Consider the following 20,517-nt stretch of genomic DNA (forward strand, 5'->3'; position numbering starts at 1 on the left):
TGATAATAGTATATTTTATTCCTTAATTAGTTTATACCACCATTAATTCAGTACACACCTTTTTAAATACGAACAAAAAATACAATAACAAAAATTACAAACTTAAAAATTAAAAAACAGGTTGAGGCTGCAATGATGATCAATTTTTTCACCTATGGACCTGCACTAAAATATAAGTAGTATTCAGAAACTTTAAAAGGATTAATATATACTGTAACTAATCACAGTAACTATGTAATGCAGTTTCATTATTTAAATCTGTTTAGGTAAACAAAATAATGTTTTAGGAGCGAAAAAATATTATATAAAACTACTTGGTCAGGCACACTGAATAGGTTTAAAAGTATACACTTAAAAACTACACACAACACACTTTAAAAGTAATACACTGTAGGTTTAAAAGTAAGGGTATCATTTAAGCTATCACCAATTTAATTAGTTTTGTGTTTCTTAAATAATAGGGTTTGTCCTCAAAATAGTAGATCTGTCACCAAACAATGCAAAATCAGTTCCACAATAAATCACCTAAAATCCTGAGATATAAGGTCTAGTACCAAATAAATGTTTTTGTATGTATTATAATAGGTGTGTCCTAATAAGTATTTAAGCAAACTAATTTAAAGAGATCACCAATAAATCATATTATGTTACTAGAAAATTGCATTAAGTTCAAATAAAAAATTAGGGTTGTCATCATTGTTTCAACCAAAACATTCTGCTACTTAACTAGACTCCCAAGGTTCTAAATTTCCACTGGTAGTATAAATTATGTTTAAATAAATTTTTTAGCAGAGCAGTAAATAAAACAATTAAAGTCAAAATAATCAATATTTATTGTTTAAAATAATTACCACTGAACAATCAGCGCTGGTTTAAAATAGCTGGCTTATGGCTAGCAGAATAGTAGATAAAACAATTAAAGTTAAAATAATCAATATTTATTCTTAAAAATAATAACCACTGAATAATCAGCTTGTCGCGCCAATTTGTCTCCGCCCCTTTGATCATTTTTTCATTAAAATTATAAATTGATGTATTAAATTGGTAACGAATACTATTAATTTATTATCTGAACGAAATAGAATGTTACTGTATTGGTGACAAATATCAAATAAAAAGGGGTCGCAGTCAGGGATCGATAATCGATTTATTTGAAAGAAAGAAAGAAAGAAAAAATTTCTTTCTTTCTTTCTTTAAAATAAAACAGTTTACTTTAGTCAATTTAATTCTCAAGATTGCCATAGAATTACCTTTAATTTAATATAAAATAGGTAAACTATTTATAATCGAATTAGACTATCACAGAAATAATTATTTTAAAACGATAAATAACTAGGTAGGTATTGGTCATCCGCATCGCAAATATGTCAAATCACAAATGTCAATTGTCAAGAAAATAAAAAATATTGTGTCAAATGTCAATTCAGAAAGTCAGCAGAACTTAGTAGGTAATAAAGGCGGAAACATACTTACGTGTCGTGGCGTGTCGTGGCGCGCCAGGAGCATATCGGTTTCATACATTTAATATGGTTAGGGACATATTTGCGTGTCGTGTCGTGACTTAACGCGTTCTGTCGTGGCGCGGACTGCTCGCCACCGATTGCGCCAGAGCGGTGGTGGGGGTTATGGCGCGACACGGCACAACACAAAAATGTGTTTCTATAGTAAACGCCAAACGGTTTATTTCTCATATTTCCTAAGGTTGGTTTTGTTTATTGCGTGGTTTGCAGTAATTAGATTTATTTTTCAAGCATGTCTGAGCAGTCAATTGTTGGTGTACTCAATAGTGGAGTAAAGAAGAAGAAACGTCGAGAAGGGAAAGCATTGACCGAAATAAACCACAAGTATGTTTGTCAAAATGAGTTGGTTATTGTAGTATGTGGTAGAAACAGAGAAGAAAATGAAGAAATTGGTGATGATGAAGCATGTATTTGCACCGAGATGGACACAGAAGAAATTAGAATTTAATTTTTTGTAATTTAATCATTATTAATATCGGTATTTGTCACATTTTTATAACTTAGGGCCGATTTTTCAATGCCCAGATAAACAGCTAGATAGACTTTATTCTTCAGTTAACAAAATATTCAATTTTTCATTAGACGAATAGGACTTATCTATCGAATAACTACGTTATTTGAGGAATAAATCTATTTGCCGCTCCAAGTTCCAACGGCCAGATAGCGCGCTATTCGACGGTTAGGCGTTTGAGTTGACAACTGATACGTCAAATTTGGGATATTTTCGTATGTCATCGTATGTCATAACATAGAGCGTAGAATTATTAACAATTAAACCTCTTTCTATATAATTATTATCAATTAAATCATATTGAAATTGATGTTTTTGATAGTACTGATGACCATGCCATTGAAAATTTGCCGAACGCTGCCTTTAAGTATGTCGTTTCCATCGTAAAATATATAAATTGAAACACAAATTTAACCAAACTCTTTACTCCGTAGAGGGAGAATGAACTATAGAGAATGACGATATCGGCGTATACCCGAACGAGATGGCGAATCCTTACGTCAATGTTGCCAACTTTTACAAAAACTTTTTATCCGAAAAACTGGCAAAATATCTTTAAATGTTTGGGTATTTTTTTGTAAGATAGGTTTATGAAGAAAAAGACAGATTTGTAAAGATTTTGTAATTTATTAACTTACTACCAACATAAAAAAAACTTATAATTAAGAGTTAAGGACGGTAACATATTCTATGATTTTTTACTGGTAACCACTTCTTCCTTCCGGTAGCTCAAATCCATCTGCATAATGTGTTTGTTTCTTTTGGAAACCTAAAAAAACATATTTAATATTAATAAACTTTTCACGATTTTGGGGAAAATTTTTACCCAGTACTGGTATCCCTCATGTTAATCCTTAGTGTTAATCACATGATTATACCATAAATTTAAAACTACGTAAAAACAAATGGCGTCCTTAACCTCAAGAACACTTCTTAATTTAGTCGGATAACACAAAAAAATGTTTACGTCTATTTTGATGAAAATATTATATATTTGCAGATAATTTCACATTAGAGAGAATGAAAATGGATTAACTATAACCAGGTCTATAAAACAATATACTTCAAATAAGTTTACTTACCGTGTGTGAAAGGTAATATTTGGTAATCTTCGTTCCGGCCGATTTTTACAACCAATCACACTACAACGCACCATATTTTCACTTTAAGGACGCTGTCACAAATCTGCGTTACTCAAATTTAGGTATCTAACGACGTAACTTTGTTCGCGGCAATATCACGCTCACGTAAACATAGCGCATTCCATTTTATAGACCATCTTCATACTTGATATTATTTTTAATTTTTGATATTATGTATTTTTATTGAAATTGATTCCAGAAGATTACTAGGAACTTTAAAAATTCATTTTGTTACTTTTATTAGTAGGTACGATCCTAATAAGTATGTTAGTATATTCAAACAACTTAAAAAAGTGTGACTATTTTACATCATTATTTCATTGAATAATAATCTATGAATTGTATACAATATCAAAGCTTTTTAAGAAATGTAGAATTATTATCATACATATGATGTTACCGGCACTGTATTAAATCCGGCATTGTATACAATTCTTAGTAAATGTATGTTATTCCGAAAAATAGTCGGAATGAAATAAATTATAGGTATTCGTCACATAACACATTACCTAGGATACTCTTAAATCTGAACTTTTCCTACGTAGCAAACACATTTGCAAGTGTGGGTAAAATCCAAGATGGCGCCGACGAAAATTTGACATCTTTTCGTCATGGGTGTCATTTTCATGGTTTTTGGGGTAGCTATTAACTAATATGAGGTCAAAACTAAAATCCAAGATGGCGCCGACGAAAATTTTACATCTTTTCGTCATGGGTGTCATTTTCATGGTTTTTGGGGTAGCTATTAACCAATATGAGGTCAAAACTAAAATCCAAGATGGCGCCAACGAAAATTTTACATCTTTTCGTCATGGGTGTCATTTTCAAGGTTTTGGAGTAGCTCCTAACAAATATGAGGTCAAAACTAAAATCCAAGATGGTGCCGACGAAAATTTGACTTTTTTCGTGATGGGTGTCATTTTCATGGTTTTTGGGGTAGCTATTAACGAATATGAGGTTAAAACCAAAATCCAAGATGGCGCCGACGAAAATTTGACTTTTTTCGTGATGGGTGTCATTTTCATGGTTTTTGGGGTAGCTATTAACGAATATGAGGTTAAGACCAAAATCCAAGATGGCGCCGACGAAAATTTGACATCTTTTCGTCATAGGTGTAATTTTCTTAATAATAAAGAAGTAAACTAAAATAAAATAACAAAGATTTTCGTCGGCGCCATCTTGGATTTTATTTTTGACCTCATATTGGTTAATAGCTACCCCAAAAACCATGAAAATGACACCCATGACGAAAAGATGTCAAATTTTCACCGGCGCCATCTTGGATTTTAGTTCTGACCTCATATTGCGTAATATCCACCCCAAAAATCATGAAAATGACACCCATCACGGAAAGATGTAAAATTTTCGTCGGCGCCATCTTGGATTTTATTTTTGACCTCATATTGGTTAATAGCTACCCCAAAAACCATGAAAATGACACCCATGACGAAAAGATGTAAAATTTTCGTCGGCGTCATCTTGGATTTTAGTTTTGACCTCATATTAGTTAATAGCTACCCCAAAAACCATGAAAATGACACCCATGACGAAAAGATGTCAAATTTTCACCGGCGCCATCTTGGATTTTAGTTCTGACCTCATATTGCGTAATATCCACCCTAAAAACCATGAAAATGACACCCATCACGGAAAGATGTAAAATTTTCGTCGGCGCCATCTTGGATTTTATTTTTGACCTCATATTGGTTAATAGCTACCCCAAAAACCATGAAAATGACACCCATGACGAAAAGATGTAAAATTTTCGTCGGCGCCATCTTGGATTTTAGTTTTGACCTCATATTAGTTAATAGCTACCCCAAAAACCATGAAAATGACACCCATGATGAAAAGATGTAAAATTTTCGTCGGCGCCATCTTGGATTTTATTTTTGACCTCATATTGGTTAATAGCTACACCAAAAACCATGAAAATGACACCCATGACGAAAAGATGGCAAATTTTCGTCGGCGCCATTTTGGATTTAAGTTTTGTTAAATTGCTTTACCCCACCAATCCGTTCAACAACCCATAAAAAAGAGAATCTCAGTCAACATAATTTTTAAAACATAATTTTAAATTACAAATAACTGGAATATGAAACTTATACAGTTTACTCTTATAAAGTATCAAATATTTCAAATCACGAAAACGACAGTATACGCACAATAATCTTTTTCTAATTCGTTTTTATTTTTGGGACGAGGAGCGATACACCCGTCCTTCCAAGAGCGCTTCTGAGCGCGGTCTGACGACCCGCGAGAGCAAAATGTATGAAGAAATCGACAAGTATTTTTAATTTAGCTTATAATTGAAATAAAATTTTGATTTAGATACAAAAAAATTATCACAATCTATAAAGGACTATATATCCCTCAATAATTTATAGGTAAGAAGATAGATTAGGCTTTTAATTTTCTTAAAAGTGTACCGTTTTAGACCCCATTTTTTTGCATTTTATGCGATCATTGTGCTGGGAAAATCGTATTTCAGTGACAATTTTGTATGACGTCGTACAATTTTTATAAGATGATCGTAGAACTGAATATATTATCTTTAAATTAAGATATTACTTTGTTCTCACGTGTAAGTGCTTTGAGTTAAAATTGTACCGTAAAATAGCGGTTTTTGTTAAAAATCTGTTATAGCACCCTTAAGTCGGTTTAAAACAGATCACTGTCAACGTTAATTAAACTTTGAAGTCACATATCAGCGAGAAAAAACAGAAAACTAGCAAAACAATGGACTGTAGCCGTTTGTTTGGGACAAACTAGCTTTGTCCCATCGAGATATATGTACTACTAGAGAGGTTATTCCAAACAAAAACATTGCGCGCGGCCGATGTGGTGGGGTACGTGTGGAACGAGCGAGGCGTGGCTTCAAGTTCAAAGATTAAGCAATGCGTGCAGATGCGACACATTGTGCAATCTGTTTACTCGGTACTATCTGGTGGTACTGATACTAGGGAATTAATAAAAAGATTAAACTATGTATTTTAATTTCCTTTAAATAATATCAATTTAGTAAGCTTTTGTCGTTTTGTGTAGTAATCAATAGTTTTATCAGTTTTTGCTTCATGATGTAATCGAATTTTGGAGTATTGGTTTATAATAGCCCTAATTAAATGGATACGATGATTCAATGTTGATGGCGTTTACGTATAAGAAACTCACATTTTGAAAAATCTCACGTGAGATTCGAGGCTGGGGGAGGGGGTTGAATAAAATCTCACGACATCTCACCAGGGCGGGAGGGAGGGGCAGAAAATTTAAAAAAACACCTCACGTAATTTATGTACGCCCCCTTACTCGATCACAATTTTTGTAACTAATGTGAAAGACGAAACAATAAATACGCAAAGCGGCTTTTACTATAAACGGAACTACATTTAAAAATATACTTTATTTATTGAGTTATAAGGTTGCTTCCATTCTGTTTATTAACATTCTCAAAAACATCAATCGCCGCAGTGGCGGCTTGCGACAAAGGCGGCTTGTGTCAAAGGCCTCGGGCTCGGCAATATCATTTAAGAACATAATATTATGTACTTTTGGCAAACTTGTAATAAGATCTATTTTACTTTCTTATTAGTCCATTTGACAAGGATATTGGGTAAGATACCTATTGGAATAATTTTATTATTATGTACTTATGTACTTATTAAATCCGCGAATAAAAAAAATTTTTAGTCGCGAATATAGAAATTGGGTCGCATTTTTTTAATCCGCGAATAGTGAAAACGCGAATAAAGGAAGCGCGATTAAGGAACTTTTACTGTATTAGTCCCCGTTTTCCAATTACAGAGCATAATGCGACTCAGTGCCGCACAATGCCGAATTATGCTGATGCTTAATTGGAACGTGAAACGCACCAGCAGGTTGCGCTAAAAGTTCAGTGTTGAAAAAAAAATATTCATAGAGTTAGCAATAACCTCATTAATGTGTAAATAAATAATTGGTTGAAAAATATTTACGGTTATTTTAAGTAATTTGGATTTTGATTGTTTCATTAACATTTTTTTCAATGTTTGTACCTTCATCCATACTTTTTAACACAATTTGAATTAACTTTGATTATTTCGAAAAAACTACAATGAAACGAAAGCTTTAAAATTTTTTCCAACAATTAATAATTACTAACGATAAATCGATTGCACGCATCAATTCACGCGCATTACTTTTTCTGTGCTCGATTGTGCGAAGCGTTGCTGTAGTTGGAACATTCAACGTTAAGCATTATGCCGCATAATGCGCTCTAGTGCTGTAATTGGAAAACGGGGATATTCTGTGAATGTTGTGTTTATTTGTAATTGTTGTGCATAATAATTTATAAATCCTATTGGAACAACTGTTGATGAACCTTTTTTTAATAAATAAAAATAGGTAAATAAATAAATATTACTTAATATAACCTACCGTTTTACTTTGCGTAGTCGGGTAAAAGTATAAATATTTAGGTACTACACCACGGTAATCTTTCCTAGTATACATATATTGTATATTCATATTTAAATATTTCATAGTTAAAAAATCCAGTTACATTTTTTTAACAGACTCATCGATAGTGTCACGTCTGTGCTGTTAGTCTATGAAAAATGGCGCGAAACGCAGAACGCGTGGTGATTTTTCGCAAAATGATAACAATATTAGTAAAATGCATGACTTACTCATAATAAGGAAACTTACTGGTGAAAAGTCACTCCTCGGGCTTTGTTTGTATTATGGGAACTGTTAAAACAATATCTTAGCACACACGAAGGCATTTTGAACAGAGCAATAACACGTGTTGACGCGGCAAGCGGGGGGCACAGTCCGGCACAGACTAAAGAGACTTGTGATTCTTGCCTCTAGCTCGTGTTAAAGAGAGTGTAGTAGCGATCGCCTCTCCAGTACGTAGTACATACTATCTCGATGCTTTGTCCCCAACAAAAGAAATCGCATAACATGAAAGAAACAAAAAATAATGTTTCTGTCTCGCTTGCTCTAAGCTTTATAGTCATAAGTGTATTTCTCTCACGCATTTCTTGTCATTTTAGTGCCTCCTCTATAGTTCATTCTCCCTCTACGCTTTACTCGAATCAAAACAACAATCAACAATCATAGAAGACAAGAGCAATACAAGACAAACTTAAAATGCATCCCTGACGTGAGTCATAATGACGGTTGTTGACAAATTGCAAGAGTTGACTCTATCACGCTCTAACCTGACTAATTTAATATGTTTGTTTCGCAACTCCGAGAGCAGTCAGCAGAGCTGCCAATATGGAAATATTTGGTCAGATAGTTATTCATCAAATAAATTACGATTGAAAAATAGGCGAGCCGTTATGAGTTAGATAAATAATTGAATAAATCTATTCGAGGGGTAGTTATTAGACTGTTTATCTCGGGATTGAAAAATCGGCCCTTAAATAAACATAAAAATCCAGAACATAAAATGTTATTTCCGGACCCGACTTTTTCTAAACATAATATTTCCAAACTGTTTGGAAATGAAATGAAAAATGAATGAAAAAAAAGTGTAATTCCTTAATTCGGGAACTCAACTCGATTGCATATGTTTGAGGTTATGTACCTATGCACAATTTTCGTTCACTCAAACTCCTTTTATTAATTCATTGAGACGTTTTCTTGTAGGTAACTAGCCGGATACAGTAAATCGGCCTAGCCAATCATTAAAATTACAGTTTACCCATGAATTCACCATTAAGCAGGCCTTTTTTCCCGGGTGCACTTTAGGAAGCTGCCATATATTAGCTCTGGGAAATGTCTTAGAACGACATGAAATCACAAGTCCCTGTAAGCCGCTCCCTGAAGGTCACTCTGACCCTTATCTGTTACATGGGTTACACCAAAATTATGTGTTCTGAAATATATTTTTTTATTTATTTTCCAGGTGCTGTTGATGAAATTTTACATAAATTTCCTAACCCGGATAAAGAGCCAGAACGCTTCAGAGACTGGATTTATAATGTCGGAGGCGACATATTAGGAAAAGAGAACTTGTACATATACAACTACTGACGAGTATGCCATGTACATTTTGAAGAAAAACATCACACTAGAAGTAAAAAGCTCAGTCCAAGTGCCATCCCCACTCTTCGGTTATCTGGTAACTATATTTACTAAAGCGTTACAATAAAATGACCACAGCAAGTGCTTAGATAAAAATTTTCATTTATTTCACATGTATGTGATTTATGATATGAGATGAGATGATTTACATCATGAAAATATGGGTGCGTTTTGTATGTGTTAAAATAGACCAATCTCATTGCTCAAATGCATTTGGCATGGATAGTTGTTATATTTCACAAGTCTCCACTCCGCTCTGCTCAACTCCTCTCTGATTCCACACAGTCTAAAATTAGAAAATTACTATTATTTTAATCAAGTTCAGTTTTAAGAGGCCGTATCGATTTTAGAGTGATTTTGACTTGTTTCTGTAATTCTTTAGGAACTCGTTTAAGAAAACTAAATTAGTAACAATGTGTTATAATATCTTAAATTAAAGATTTATTCAATATCTAAAAAGTGTCCGAGACAATTTATTGATTTTCATTGTCCAGTTTGTTTAATAGTTCAAAGAAAATATTAAGTTAAAATAGCCTTACTTTGATGAAATTTTATGTGTATATGGCGTCGAATTTCTAGTACATACTACAGAGTTAAAAAAAATACACATCCATCAGTCCCGGTATCACAGACACAATAGAAAATCTATTGTGTCTCGCCCCGATCGGGGCGCTCGGTGGTCAATGGGTTATTAATGATAAATTTATGCTTAAAAATTTGCAATAAAAAAAAAATACATATTATATGTTTGTTGAGTAATGGAATAATTTAAAGTTTTCTAGAATTTTCGATTATGTACGGGAGCGCAAACGTTGTTACGGCAGACCTATATAATCGAATATTCTAGAGAACTGTAAATTATTCCATTACTTTCATAAAACATAGTAGTTAGTTTTTTTAAACGAGCTCCTAAAGAATTACAGAAACAAGTCAAAATCACTCTTAAAATCGATACGGCCTCTTAAGACTCCTATGGTAGTAAACTTGATTTTTTTCCATAAATATTAAAATGTCATAATAATACCAACCACAAAACAACATTTTTCGATGCTAGTCTTGAAATATCAATTAAAAAATATCTAATCACATTTAAGTTCTTAAATATTTTTAACCAACCCTGTTTATACTTAACTGCTTATATTTTTTTTCCAGCTTTTTCTTTTGTAAGAAAACATCCCCTGCAGGAGATTAACCAACAGATACCTATTACCCCAGATATGCCATCAGTATCAGGTGAGATATTTCATATTTCTCAGTCTATCATGGTCATAGTTTTAAAGGAAGCATATAAATGTAGAATAAATAAAGCAGAAAGTTGTAATTTTGTAATTGTGATGATATTTGATATGATGATGATGATAGTTTTGCTGTTTTGTAAATGTTTCAATATATTCAAAAAATATGGATTACTAGAGGCTAGAGGTGCTTGCGGCTTCGCCTGTTTATTCTTAGGGAATTAACAAAATCTTATTTCCCCTTAGAACGCGAATTCTTCCAGCGGTTAATTGTAGCCCAAGTGTCATTCTGATATGACTACAAAGTTACGTTTACAGTTTAATTCCCATGGGAATGTGATGATTTCCAGTGATTATTTTTCCGACCCAAATATCGACCAATAGAATTGCACCATTCGACGTCACGTGGTACAACCTACATGGTATTATACTGATAATTTTTTGAAAATTTTCTCTGGTCGTTGACGTCAAACTGACAGGTTCAATTCAATTGTGAAATTATTGGCCGACATTTGGGACGGAAAAATAATCTCCCGAATACCACACGAGCTTCAAAATTATCTGGCATTTCCCTCATGGTTCCCTGCAAACAAATAAAGTCGTCAAGTTTTTCAGGAAAAATCCCTCGCGCTTCGCGCTCGTGATTTTTTAACCTTGACTAAAAACTTGACTCCTTCATTTGTTTGCAACGAACCTATCGGAAAATACCCGATAATTTTGAAGCTCTTGTGGTATTATAAGTGATAAATTGTAGCTTATGTGCTATTTTTTTAAATAAGTTACCATTCAGTGGTTTTTACATAAACAAGCAACAAACATAATATATCCATCCAAACTTTCGAGTTTCTTATGAGTAGGATAATTTCTAGTATTGCAGTGAGATTACTTTCAAGTTCATTAAATAGGAAAAAAAAACCGGTCAAGTGTGAGTTGGACTTGAGCACGAAGGGTTCCGTATCATTATTTCATACATATAATATTCTCATGAATAAAATAAAAAATAAATTTTATTTAATTGAATATTATGTGAATGTGTCTCCCATTTGCATTCATGAATTTCGAGCAGATAAATTATTTTTTTTGTATGGGAATCCCCTTTCGTATTTGTTGTTGTAGTGGCGATATTAATACATCATCCATCTGTCTTTTTATGTCAAAATTTCAAGTGTCTAACTAGCACAGTTGATAGATACAGCCTGGTGACAGACAGACAGCAGAAGCCTCTGTAATACACCTTTTGGGTACGGAATCCTAAAATAACGTATATTATAATAAAATTTGCTTACTTACAGGAATTGGTGTTACTGAAAAACAGCCTGGACTTAATCCTATGAGACCCACTATAACTTCGGATGTGGATATCCCTCCTCGTGCCCCTGCTGAGCCTGCTAAGCCTTCAGTACCAAGTAAGTTTTATAAATAAATATAATATGAAGTCGATGTGGTGTAGGCATTTAAATCAGGACCCTCTAGAAAATTTCTTTGGCAGCATACGTAGCCATGGTGAAATGTAAACCCTACGTGTGCTGCCTTTGAAGCCGCATTCGCCTCACTATTAATTAATAACACGAGTAGCAATTATGCGGTTGGGTCGAATTGTGAGGAGGATTCCTGTGAAAGTTTAAATGCTTTTGAAGAAATGTTTTTATCAAAATCTCAGACATCCAACACTGAGAGTTGTGATATTGATTTGGAGGATTTTATTAATGATCAAATAATTGTAGATTACGAAGAAAAGAACAGGAATCCTACAATAAAGGCCCAACTAGAATATGTGACTGGTTATTTATTAAGAAAATGTAAACCTATACCGGCTTTAAGGGTGACAAATCAACATCGAGCTATGCTGCGCTGTACTGCGCTGTGCTGTGTTTGGTCAACTCGCTCGTTTAATATTTTAATGAGGATACAAACAAACCATGCTGTGCTGCGCTGTGTGAGGCTACGCTCTGTTTAAAAACGCAGCAGTCGCGAGCGAGGCGCGCTACCCGCCGTGCTGAGCCGCGCTGTGCCGAACTGTGCTATGTTTTTATGGAGCTCTGCCATGCTGCGCTGTGTCTTAATTCAATTCTTCAATTAAATTCTCCGTATTTTTCACGTATGGTGTGAGGTAACAAGCTACCGTGACTGGACTCTTTTAACGACAAAATAACACATAAAATATCCATATCCGCTTCTTCTTCATCTTCATCGGATTCAACTATGTCATAATGTTACGTTTTTTTGAAAATAGGGTCATATTTGACGAGATAAACGACTACACGAGCTGCTGATTACTTTTAGCCCATTGAAAAGTTACATTTGGGGTTGCATTTTTTAGAGGACGCAATTTTATTTTTTTGATGTGTAGGGGGGGTCAGTGTGAAACTATCAGCAAGTTTGTGGGGTCCCCTGTCCCATGGCCGCCATCTTGAAAATTGCGGTTGAAATGGTTTTTACGATATATATCTTAAACTATTTCTCTGATAAAAAAAATTGTCAGCATTATTTGTTGCAAATTAAATTCTCTACAACTTTAGTCCTGTAACTTTTTATCGTAGAACTATAAATAAAAAAGTTATAAGTGAAAATGTTCAGAAATTAGAGCTATTTATATTATTCAATAAAACTTGTTTTTATCATTTTCGAAGAAATGATATCAGACCATTTTTGTAGATTGTTTTTCGAGGAACAACTTTTATTTACAACATTTTTTCATTACGTCAATAGCTAAGATTTTACAGCGCTCCGAAGTGAGTACTATTTTTCAGTACTCTTAACTATACATTATACATATTATATTATGTGTGTACTAATAATAATTTGTCATCAGTAATTGTTTTTTTTGTTATTATAATATTTTTAATAATTACTTTTGCAATATTATTAATAATAATTAATTATTGAATCTTTTCCCCGCCACGGGGAGGTAGAGTCTGAAAGCGCGTTTTTTTTACGTCGAAAAGCAAGGCTGAAATGTTCTGCAGTGTGCTTCCATTGTTCTGGAGTCTGGGAAAAGAGCCAATAGCCAATTTAATATGTATAGTTAGTACTGAAAATAGTACTCACTTCGGAGCGCTGTAAAACCTTAGCCATTGACGTAATGAAAAAATGTTGTATATATAAGTTCTTCCTCGAAAAACAATATACAAAAATGGTCTAATATAATTTCTTCGTAAACTGATAAAAAAAAGTTTTATTGAATAACTAGCCGTCCGCCCCGGCTTCGCCCGTGGTACATATTTACGTTTTCTCTACATAAAAACCATCCTCATACTTCAAGGAATATAATAAAAAAAGAATTATCGAAATCGGTTCAGCCGTTCTCGAGTTATGCGCTTACCAACACATTTTGCGATTCATTTTTATATATAAGATATAAATAGCTCTAATTTCTGAACATTTTTGCTTATAACTTTTTTATTTATAGTTCTTCGACAAAAAGTTACTGGACCAAAGTTGTAGAGAATTTAATTTGCAACAAAAAATGTTAACAATTTTTTTTTATCAGATAGGTAATAGTTTAAGAAATATATTGTAAAAACCATTTCAACCACTATTTTCAACATGGCGGCCGTGGGACAAGGGTGGCGACCCCACAAACTTGGTGATAGCTTCACACTGACCCCCCCAACACATCAAAAAAATAAAATTGCGTCCTCTAAAAAACGCGAGGTTAGGCATAAAAAATGTAACATTTCAATGGACTATTTATACTGAGCTAGATTGTTAAAAAACGTAGCTCAAGAAACACAGCACAGCACAGCGCAGTACAGCGCAGCATCGTTTAATTGTTAAAAAAACGTAGCTTAAGAAACAAAGCACAGCACAGCGCAGTACAGCGCAGCATAGCTCGATGTTGATTTGTCACCCGTAGTCTAAATGAGATCTAAATGTGTGCCAAGTTCTGTAGACATTCCAGAAATTTATTTACAAAGATGTATTAAGTTGTTAGGTGAACTGAAAACTCAATTGTTTTATTTTCCCTTAGAGAACAACGTTTATTCCAAAATATGACTTTTTAATTCGACTAATATAATTATTTTCACAAAGCAAACAACTAGCAAACCTATTGAACCTCATAATTTGACTTGGCTAGTTTTTAGAACCTCACAAAATATAAACAATATGTAACACAAAAATATAAACTATAGAAAACTGACTGTCTTTTGTCTTTTATATGAATCACAGATCTAGTACAACACACGGTAATTCTCCTACCATAGAGAATAATCTCAATGTCTACACCTTTGAATGAATGAAATATGCACGGTAATTCCCCCCTATGGCCGGGGAATAACCTACTATAATACCCACATAATACCATACATAATATAATCTGTTACAGCCGACCAGAACGCTCCGACTCCTGGCTACGCCCTCAATCGAACCACCCACCAGGCGTTGGAAGCCGCCCATTCTCCTATTTGGAGGAACCAAAACGGTCACCAAAACCCACGACACCAGAACATAATTGGAGACGCGACTGGCCCCCACCACCACCTGTCCCAGCCCCAGATTATAGCCCCCCGGCACGAAGACTTAAATCCGCCTTGAAATCTGGATACCCATAAAATACCCTTATAATATAGTCCCTTATAAGTTTTTAATTAAATGTCTCACTATGGTCTCACTTTATCTCTGCAAAATCTTAAGAACCCTAGAGATGGGGAAGTTAGAATTAAAACTGAGTTTGATTCATTTTAAAAAGAAGCAAATAATCTGTGCATATAGGCCGTAGGTTATTCCTATAGTCTACCTTTATCCATAATTTAACCAGTATGTAAATAAAACATATACATATGTGATATCTAAATAAACGATATTTCAAGAAATGCTGTTAATATTTACATATCCCGTAACCTATTTGTTTCGACATTAGTTATTAAATTAATAATTATGAAAAAGAAACACAAAAAGGCACTTTATTTACACATTTTATTAAAAAAGGAAATCAACTCTTACTTTTATACACACATATTTTTCTATAACTTCATCACTTTTCAGTTACAAAATTGTAATATTAATCATAAAATATTTTACACTAATTATAATAAATATATAAACAGAACGGCATAGTGTTAAAACTTTACAACGTATCGGAATTTTAGAGCGCTTCTCAAAAAGATTGGGTATTTGTTTCACAATTTCCAAGAAGATTATCAAAACACCTGTATTTTTACTAGACGTTAAAAAAACAAATGACATACATGGCAAAAAAATACCCGAATTTTTTCACCATTCGTATCACATAAGCACAAGAATAATTATTTTTTTTATTTAAAATATATGTTTTATTTTTTCATGACAAAGTGGAATGGTTAAATATAAATATCACAGAACAGTAAAGTAGATAGAAGTGTGATGTGGGCGTGGCCCACGTGTCACTAGTAAGGTAAGATCACCTAACTTGCTCTCAGTTGTGCGCAGAAAAATATTCGAGTCGGTTGTCAGCTGTCAAACCTTTTTTCCATATTTATTCATTAATTAGGACGTGTTGTTCGGTATTAGAGTGCAAAAATGATAGCAGACGAAATAATATCAGCAATGGAGGCATTTCATACCATCGGTAAGTCTTATTTTTATTTATTTTAATTATATTTTATGTTATAACTTCGCTTGTCGTAATTTGTCAAAATTGTATACAAATATCTAGTCAAAATGAACCTTAATCCGTAAGAAATTAGTACTATTATAGATTGAACAGCAAACAAGACTTTCTGGAATATTATTGCAATAAACAAACGAATGTCGCTTTAGTGATGCTTGTGGCGCATATCGACAGTATCGATACTTTAGAAAAGACAAACATTATAAATATTAAATTTTATTTTATTTTTCCTTAGCTTTCATTTGTCCAATTTATTTATAGATTTCCCAAAGAGGCTAATTTAAAAGAGAAATGGATAAATGCAACGTGACGAGTTAACTGGATGCCGAACAGCACTAAGCGGTCTAACAAAGGCCACCGATACAGCAAACCTACGGCAGTTCCAAGATTTAAAATAATGCATATTTTCTGTTTGTATTTTGTAAATATAGATTAATACTATTCTATTCCGTTTTTTATTTAATAATCTTATCTTATATATAAAATTCTCGTGTCACAATGTTAGTCTGCATACTCCTCCGAAACGGGTGGACCGATTCTCATGAAATTTTCTGTGCATATCGGGTAAGTCTGAGAATCGGCCAACATCTATTTTTCATATGTACCACGGGCGAAGCCGGGGCGGACCGCTAGTATAATAATATAAAAAGACGTACTTAGTAGTAATAAACATACTCCAAAATGTGACACATAATACTATACTCATATAAAAGAAAGAAAAGAAAAATACACAAAAAATATTTATTTGTGAATTATCGATAACAAGGCTGACATCCCTCAGGGCATAGCATCAGATAAATATCAAGTTAATGTCATTAATGTTGAGTGACACAAATTTCAACCTTATCTCTATGTGTTGAGGTTCAAAGTTATATTTATCGAAAACTAACGCCCTCTGTTGTGGAGTAGCTGAATGTTTTCGAATTTGGAATTTCTGTGCAATGAGAAACAAAACAGCTAATATACCTAGGATGTTATACTAAAATAAACCGTAACATGGTGCGTTAGGGTACATATTGAAATGCTGAATTTATAACCTAAGTCAGTTTTTACTCAAATTAAGCTGTCCAATCAAAGGCATAGTTTACTTGTAGTGTACTGTATAACTATCGGTTTAAATGTGTGGGTTTGGCGACACTGGTTTTCATACTAATTATGACATTATCGCACTTCTATATGTTTTTACTGTTCTGTGATAAATATAATATTGTTTATTTTTTCTACTTAAAAGTTACGAATAACCGTCATTTATCAACTTTGAGTTGAAATACTATACGGAATGTGTTCTAAGGATGAACTATATTATACTTCTGGAGATAAAAAAAAATATATAAAAATGTATGCAAGATTGACGCATTATATATAATATTATTAAAAGGTGAATAATAAAACGAGCTACTAAAAAATTACTGAGCGACTGACGAGATACTGTTTCAATAACTTGAGCATTATGAATTTGAGTCAGCGACAAATAAACTGAAAAAAAATATAATGAATCAGCGACGCTTAAGGTTATAAATTGAAAAGTGTTACAATATATATATATTAAATCGCGGTGTTTAAAGTTAAACGAAATTTTGTGTGCATATCGGGTAGGTCTGATAACAGAACATCTATTTTTCATCCCCTAAGTGATAAGAGTAAGGCAGAACAACGTTTGCCGGGACAGCTAGTATTCATATAAATGGTTTCAGTAGAAATAGTATTAGCTGGATTCTAATAATTTGATAATTTCTGTGGTTTGTATAGTCAAATGTTGTGCACTTAATTTTGATTCTTAATTGTCTCTAATAAGGTTCCAAGTTCCCTTATAATAAATAGATTAAATACTAATCATTATTAGTAAATATATGGGATAATATAAACCAAATCCCAATCATATTGTTAAGCTTGATATCTTTTTATATATTTTTCTCCAGGAAAAGGCCAAAGAACTAACCTGTTTTTGTGTTTATCGTGTGGATTAATCTTTACAGTAGGTAGACGTGAGCCGCCTTTATAATACGTCAAAATACTTTCTCACCTGAAGTTAAAAGAACAAAATTTTTACCTGGTCAAGAAATATATTTAAACAAATATACCCAAAACTTCAAAAAGATAATATGAGTCCAACAAATACTCTTAAAGAATATCATGGAATGGAGGGAAATTCATAAACGTAAGTACCAATTTTCTGAAAACCAAAATTAGGCCTTTTAACATCAGGACAAGAAATTGTAGAAACATAGAGTTTAAAGAAATAATTTTCCTTATAAATAAGACAATATTTTACACACCTATGTTTTGTATCGCAGTTACAAGTCTTAATTATTTACCTTCTATGTGTAAACCGATCTCGGTAGATATGTTGAATCCATATCATAAAATCCGTTTAATTATAATAAGTAGATATATCATATTCAAACGTCTATCTCCTATATTTTATTGCAATGTCTTGAACTATTCGTGATACACTTACTTTATCCCGCGATTTTGTTCGTGGTTTAAAAATATCACATGTGACTCACTAGAGGTAGATTAAGGCCTATGTACTCACCATTCAATTCTTATAAAATCATATTGATGAAACATAGAAATATAATCATATATATATATATCTATAAAATATTACACACAAAATTTGCGCATGTTTCGTACGCATATTTTGTAATCCAAACCTACATAATTCATGCATAAAATATATTGTATCAAACATCGTGTAACATTTACAATTGAAAGGAGATTACACTAGTCGGTAATACTAGTAGACTACAAGCCGGCATAGGAAAAAATATGGGTCAAATGAACCACCAGGGGACATATCTAGAACGATAGAAGAGCATAAAATAATAAGATTCATCACTATGCCGTCACTTGTAAGCTGTCCAACTGAGTGCACATGAGAATTCAAAAGTACAGGAAGACTCGGTAAATTTTGGTCATATATTTTTGTACGGCATTCTTAACCATCGATAGATCCATTAAAAATAATAAGAAACCGCTCAGTGCCGTACAAAAATGGTGGTCCACCAAGTCGGAATTTTTATTTAATTTCCGAGAGTTACCGGGGGTAAATTTGGTCATTTGACCATGTACGGCATCTGTGTCATACTATTGCTATACTGCTTTTAATCCATTATTCCGCAACGCCGTACAAAAATCATGGGGACAAGGGGAAAAAATCGAGAGTTGCAATCCCCTCTCTTTTACCACTCCAGGGGGTCATTTGACACAACACGAAATAAATTTATTCTTAAAGTATTTTATGCATAGATAATATTTTTTCATGTGCCGTACATTTTCATTGGTTCAAAGGGGAAAAATCTGAAAAAGAAAAAAATCCATATAACGAAATGTTTGCTTTATATTTTTATAATAAAATATAAATATACATTAATATTAAGAAGCTCGAGGTGGTTAATAATTATCACCTTGGAAAGTCGGAGTCAGGTGGAATGGACTCCGTTAAATTGATGAACTAATAAAGAAGCTATGAACGAAAAGATGTGAATTATTTGCAATTAGCCCATGAATACAGGTAAAGTCACAAGCAAATGCTAGTAATATATACATATTCAAAATGTACAAGTAAAGCGCTTTCAAATGATACCAAACACGGCATTTATTTAGATTTTGTGAAACCCCATATAGTCTTTAGCTAGCTGGTCGCTGGTTATCCAGTGAACAATTCAGACGCTTCTAATGATATATCATTTGTCGAATTCTGATAAGTAGTTTAGAAGTTACGAGGGAATAGATGAACATACATACATGACCTGTCAAAATCATAACCCTCCTTTTGCTTTGCCGTAGTCGGGTAAAAATATGTTAATGCCGTACTGTATCAGATGGCCATAAAGCACCCTTAAAATTGTAGCTTTCGTCGCTTTCATCAGCCTAAAAGATGTGGTCTGCACAAAAATGTACGGCATCGTTTTTTCCTAATTTATCTATGTTTATACTATTTAAAACAACGAATAAATTGTAGAAAACTATTATATTTCATTAATCTACGATGTTTAAACTTTTACAAAATTTCAGTTTTTGCATTTCTCTATAACTTTTTTTAGAACGGTTTCTTTTGAACGGCAATACTATACAACAATTGAATTTTACAATATCATGTTAAAAAAAAGTTCCCGTACAGGGTCAAATGACCTTACAGCTCTTTATATCAAGAATTCGATGAAATTAAGATGATTATTGGTATACATTTAAAGGAACAATTATTTTTTGACGGCATTGCTTCTAATAGTACTTTTGAGTGCTAGATAATGTTTTGGAACCAAAGCCGTACTTAGTCAAATGACCCCCTGGAGTGGGGAAAGAGAGGGGATTGCAACTCTCGATTTTTTCCCCTTGTCCCCATGATTTTTGTACGGCGTTGCGGAATAATGGATTAAAAGCAGTATAGCAATAGTATGACACAGATGCCGTACATGGTCAAATGACCAAATTTACCCCC

At 33.2% G+C, this 20,517-nt stretch overlaps 1 protein-coding gene and 2 long non-coding RNA genes across 6 annotated transcripts; 2 read left to right on the top strand and 1 right to left on the bottom strand.

Annotated features, from left to right (window-relative positions):
* Window positions 1-2,671: 2,671 nt before the first annotated feature.
* Window positions 2,672-6,128, bottom strand: LOC149910871 (uncharacterized). Its single transcript, XR_016458621.1, has 3 exons — window positions 5,826-6,128; window positions 3,114-3,194; window positions 2,672-2,800 (listed from the first exon to the last, which is right to left on the bottom strand). It is a non-coding gene; the product is annotated as an uncharacterized LOC149910871 (long non-coding RNA).
* A 2,276-nt stretch (window positions 6,129-8,404) lies between these two features.
* On the top strand, window positions 8,405-15,289 carry LOC149910872 (uncharacterized). 4 transcript variants are annotated; one of them, XM_090120141.1, is made up of 6 exons: window positions 8,405-8,739; window positions 8,811-8,972; window positions 9,070-9,285; window positions 10,401-10,481; window positions 11,776-11,889; window positions 14,811-15,289. In XM_090120141.1, exons 4-6 carry the CDS (start codon window positions 10,466-10,468, stop codon window positions 15,017-15,019), a joined length of 339 nt encoding a protein of 112 aa, XP_089976267.1. In that variant the 5' UTR covers window positions 8,405-8,739; window positions 8,811-8,972; window positions 9,070-9,285; window positions 10,401-10,465; the 3' UTR covers window positions 15,020-15,289. The 4 variants fall into 4 exon arrangements, with proteins under 4 accessions (XP_089976267.1, XP_089976260.1, XP_089976275.1 ...); XM_090120134.1 differs by having other exon boundaries at window positions 8,405-8,990; XM_090120149.1 differs by lacking the exon at window positions 8,811-8,972.
* Window positions 15,290-15,795: 506 nt separating this feature from the next.
* Window positions 15,796-16,519, top strand: LOC149910873 (uncharacterized). The gene is made up of 2 exons (XR_016458624.1): window positions 15,796-16,031; window positions 16,335-16,519. It is a non-coding gene; the product is annotated as an uncharacterized LOC149910873 (long non-coding RNA).
* Window positions 16,520-20,517: the final 3,998 nt, after the last annotated feature.

Source organism: Colias eurytheme, chromosome 1 (assembly GCF_061535395.1).
Source record: "Colias eurytheme isolate Ceu_HAF_F1 chromosome 1, ilColEury1 Martin Lab GWU primary, whole genome shotgun sequence".
Classification (NCBI taxonomy): Eukaryota; Metazoa; Arthropoda; class Insecta; order Lepidoptera; family Pieridae; genus Colias; species Colias eurytheme.

What these genes read in the sequence shown, in the direction of transcription:
- LOC149910872 (XM_090120134.1), top strand. An exon ending in TGCTAAGCCTTCAGTACCAA is followed by an intron (nt 11,890 to 14,810) that starts GTAAGTTTTATA and finishes AATCTGTTACAG; the next exon opens with CCGACCAGAACGCTCCGACT.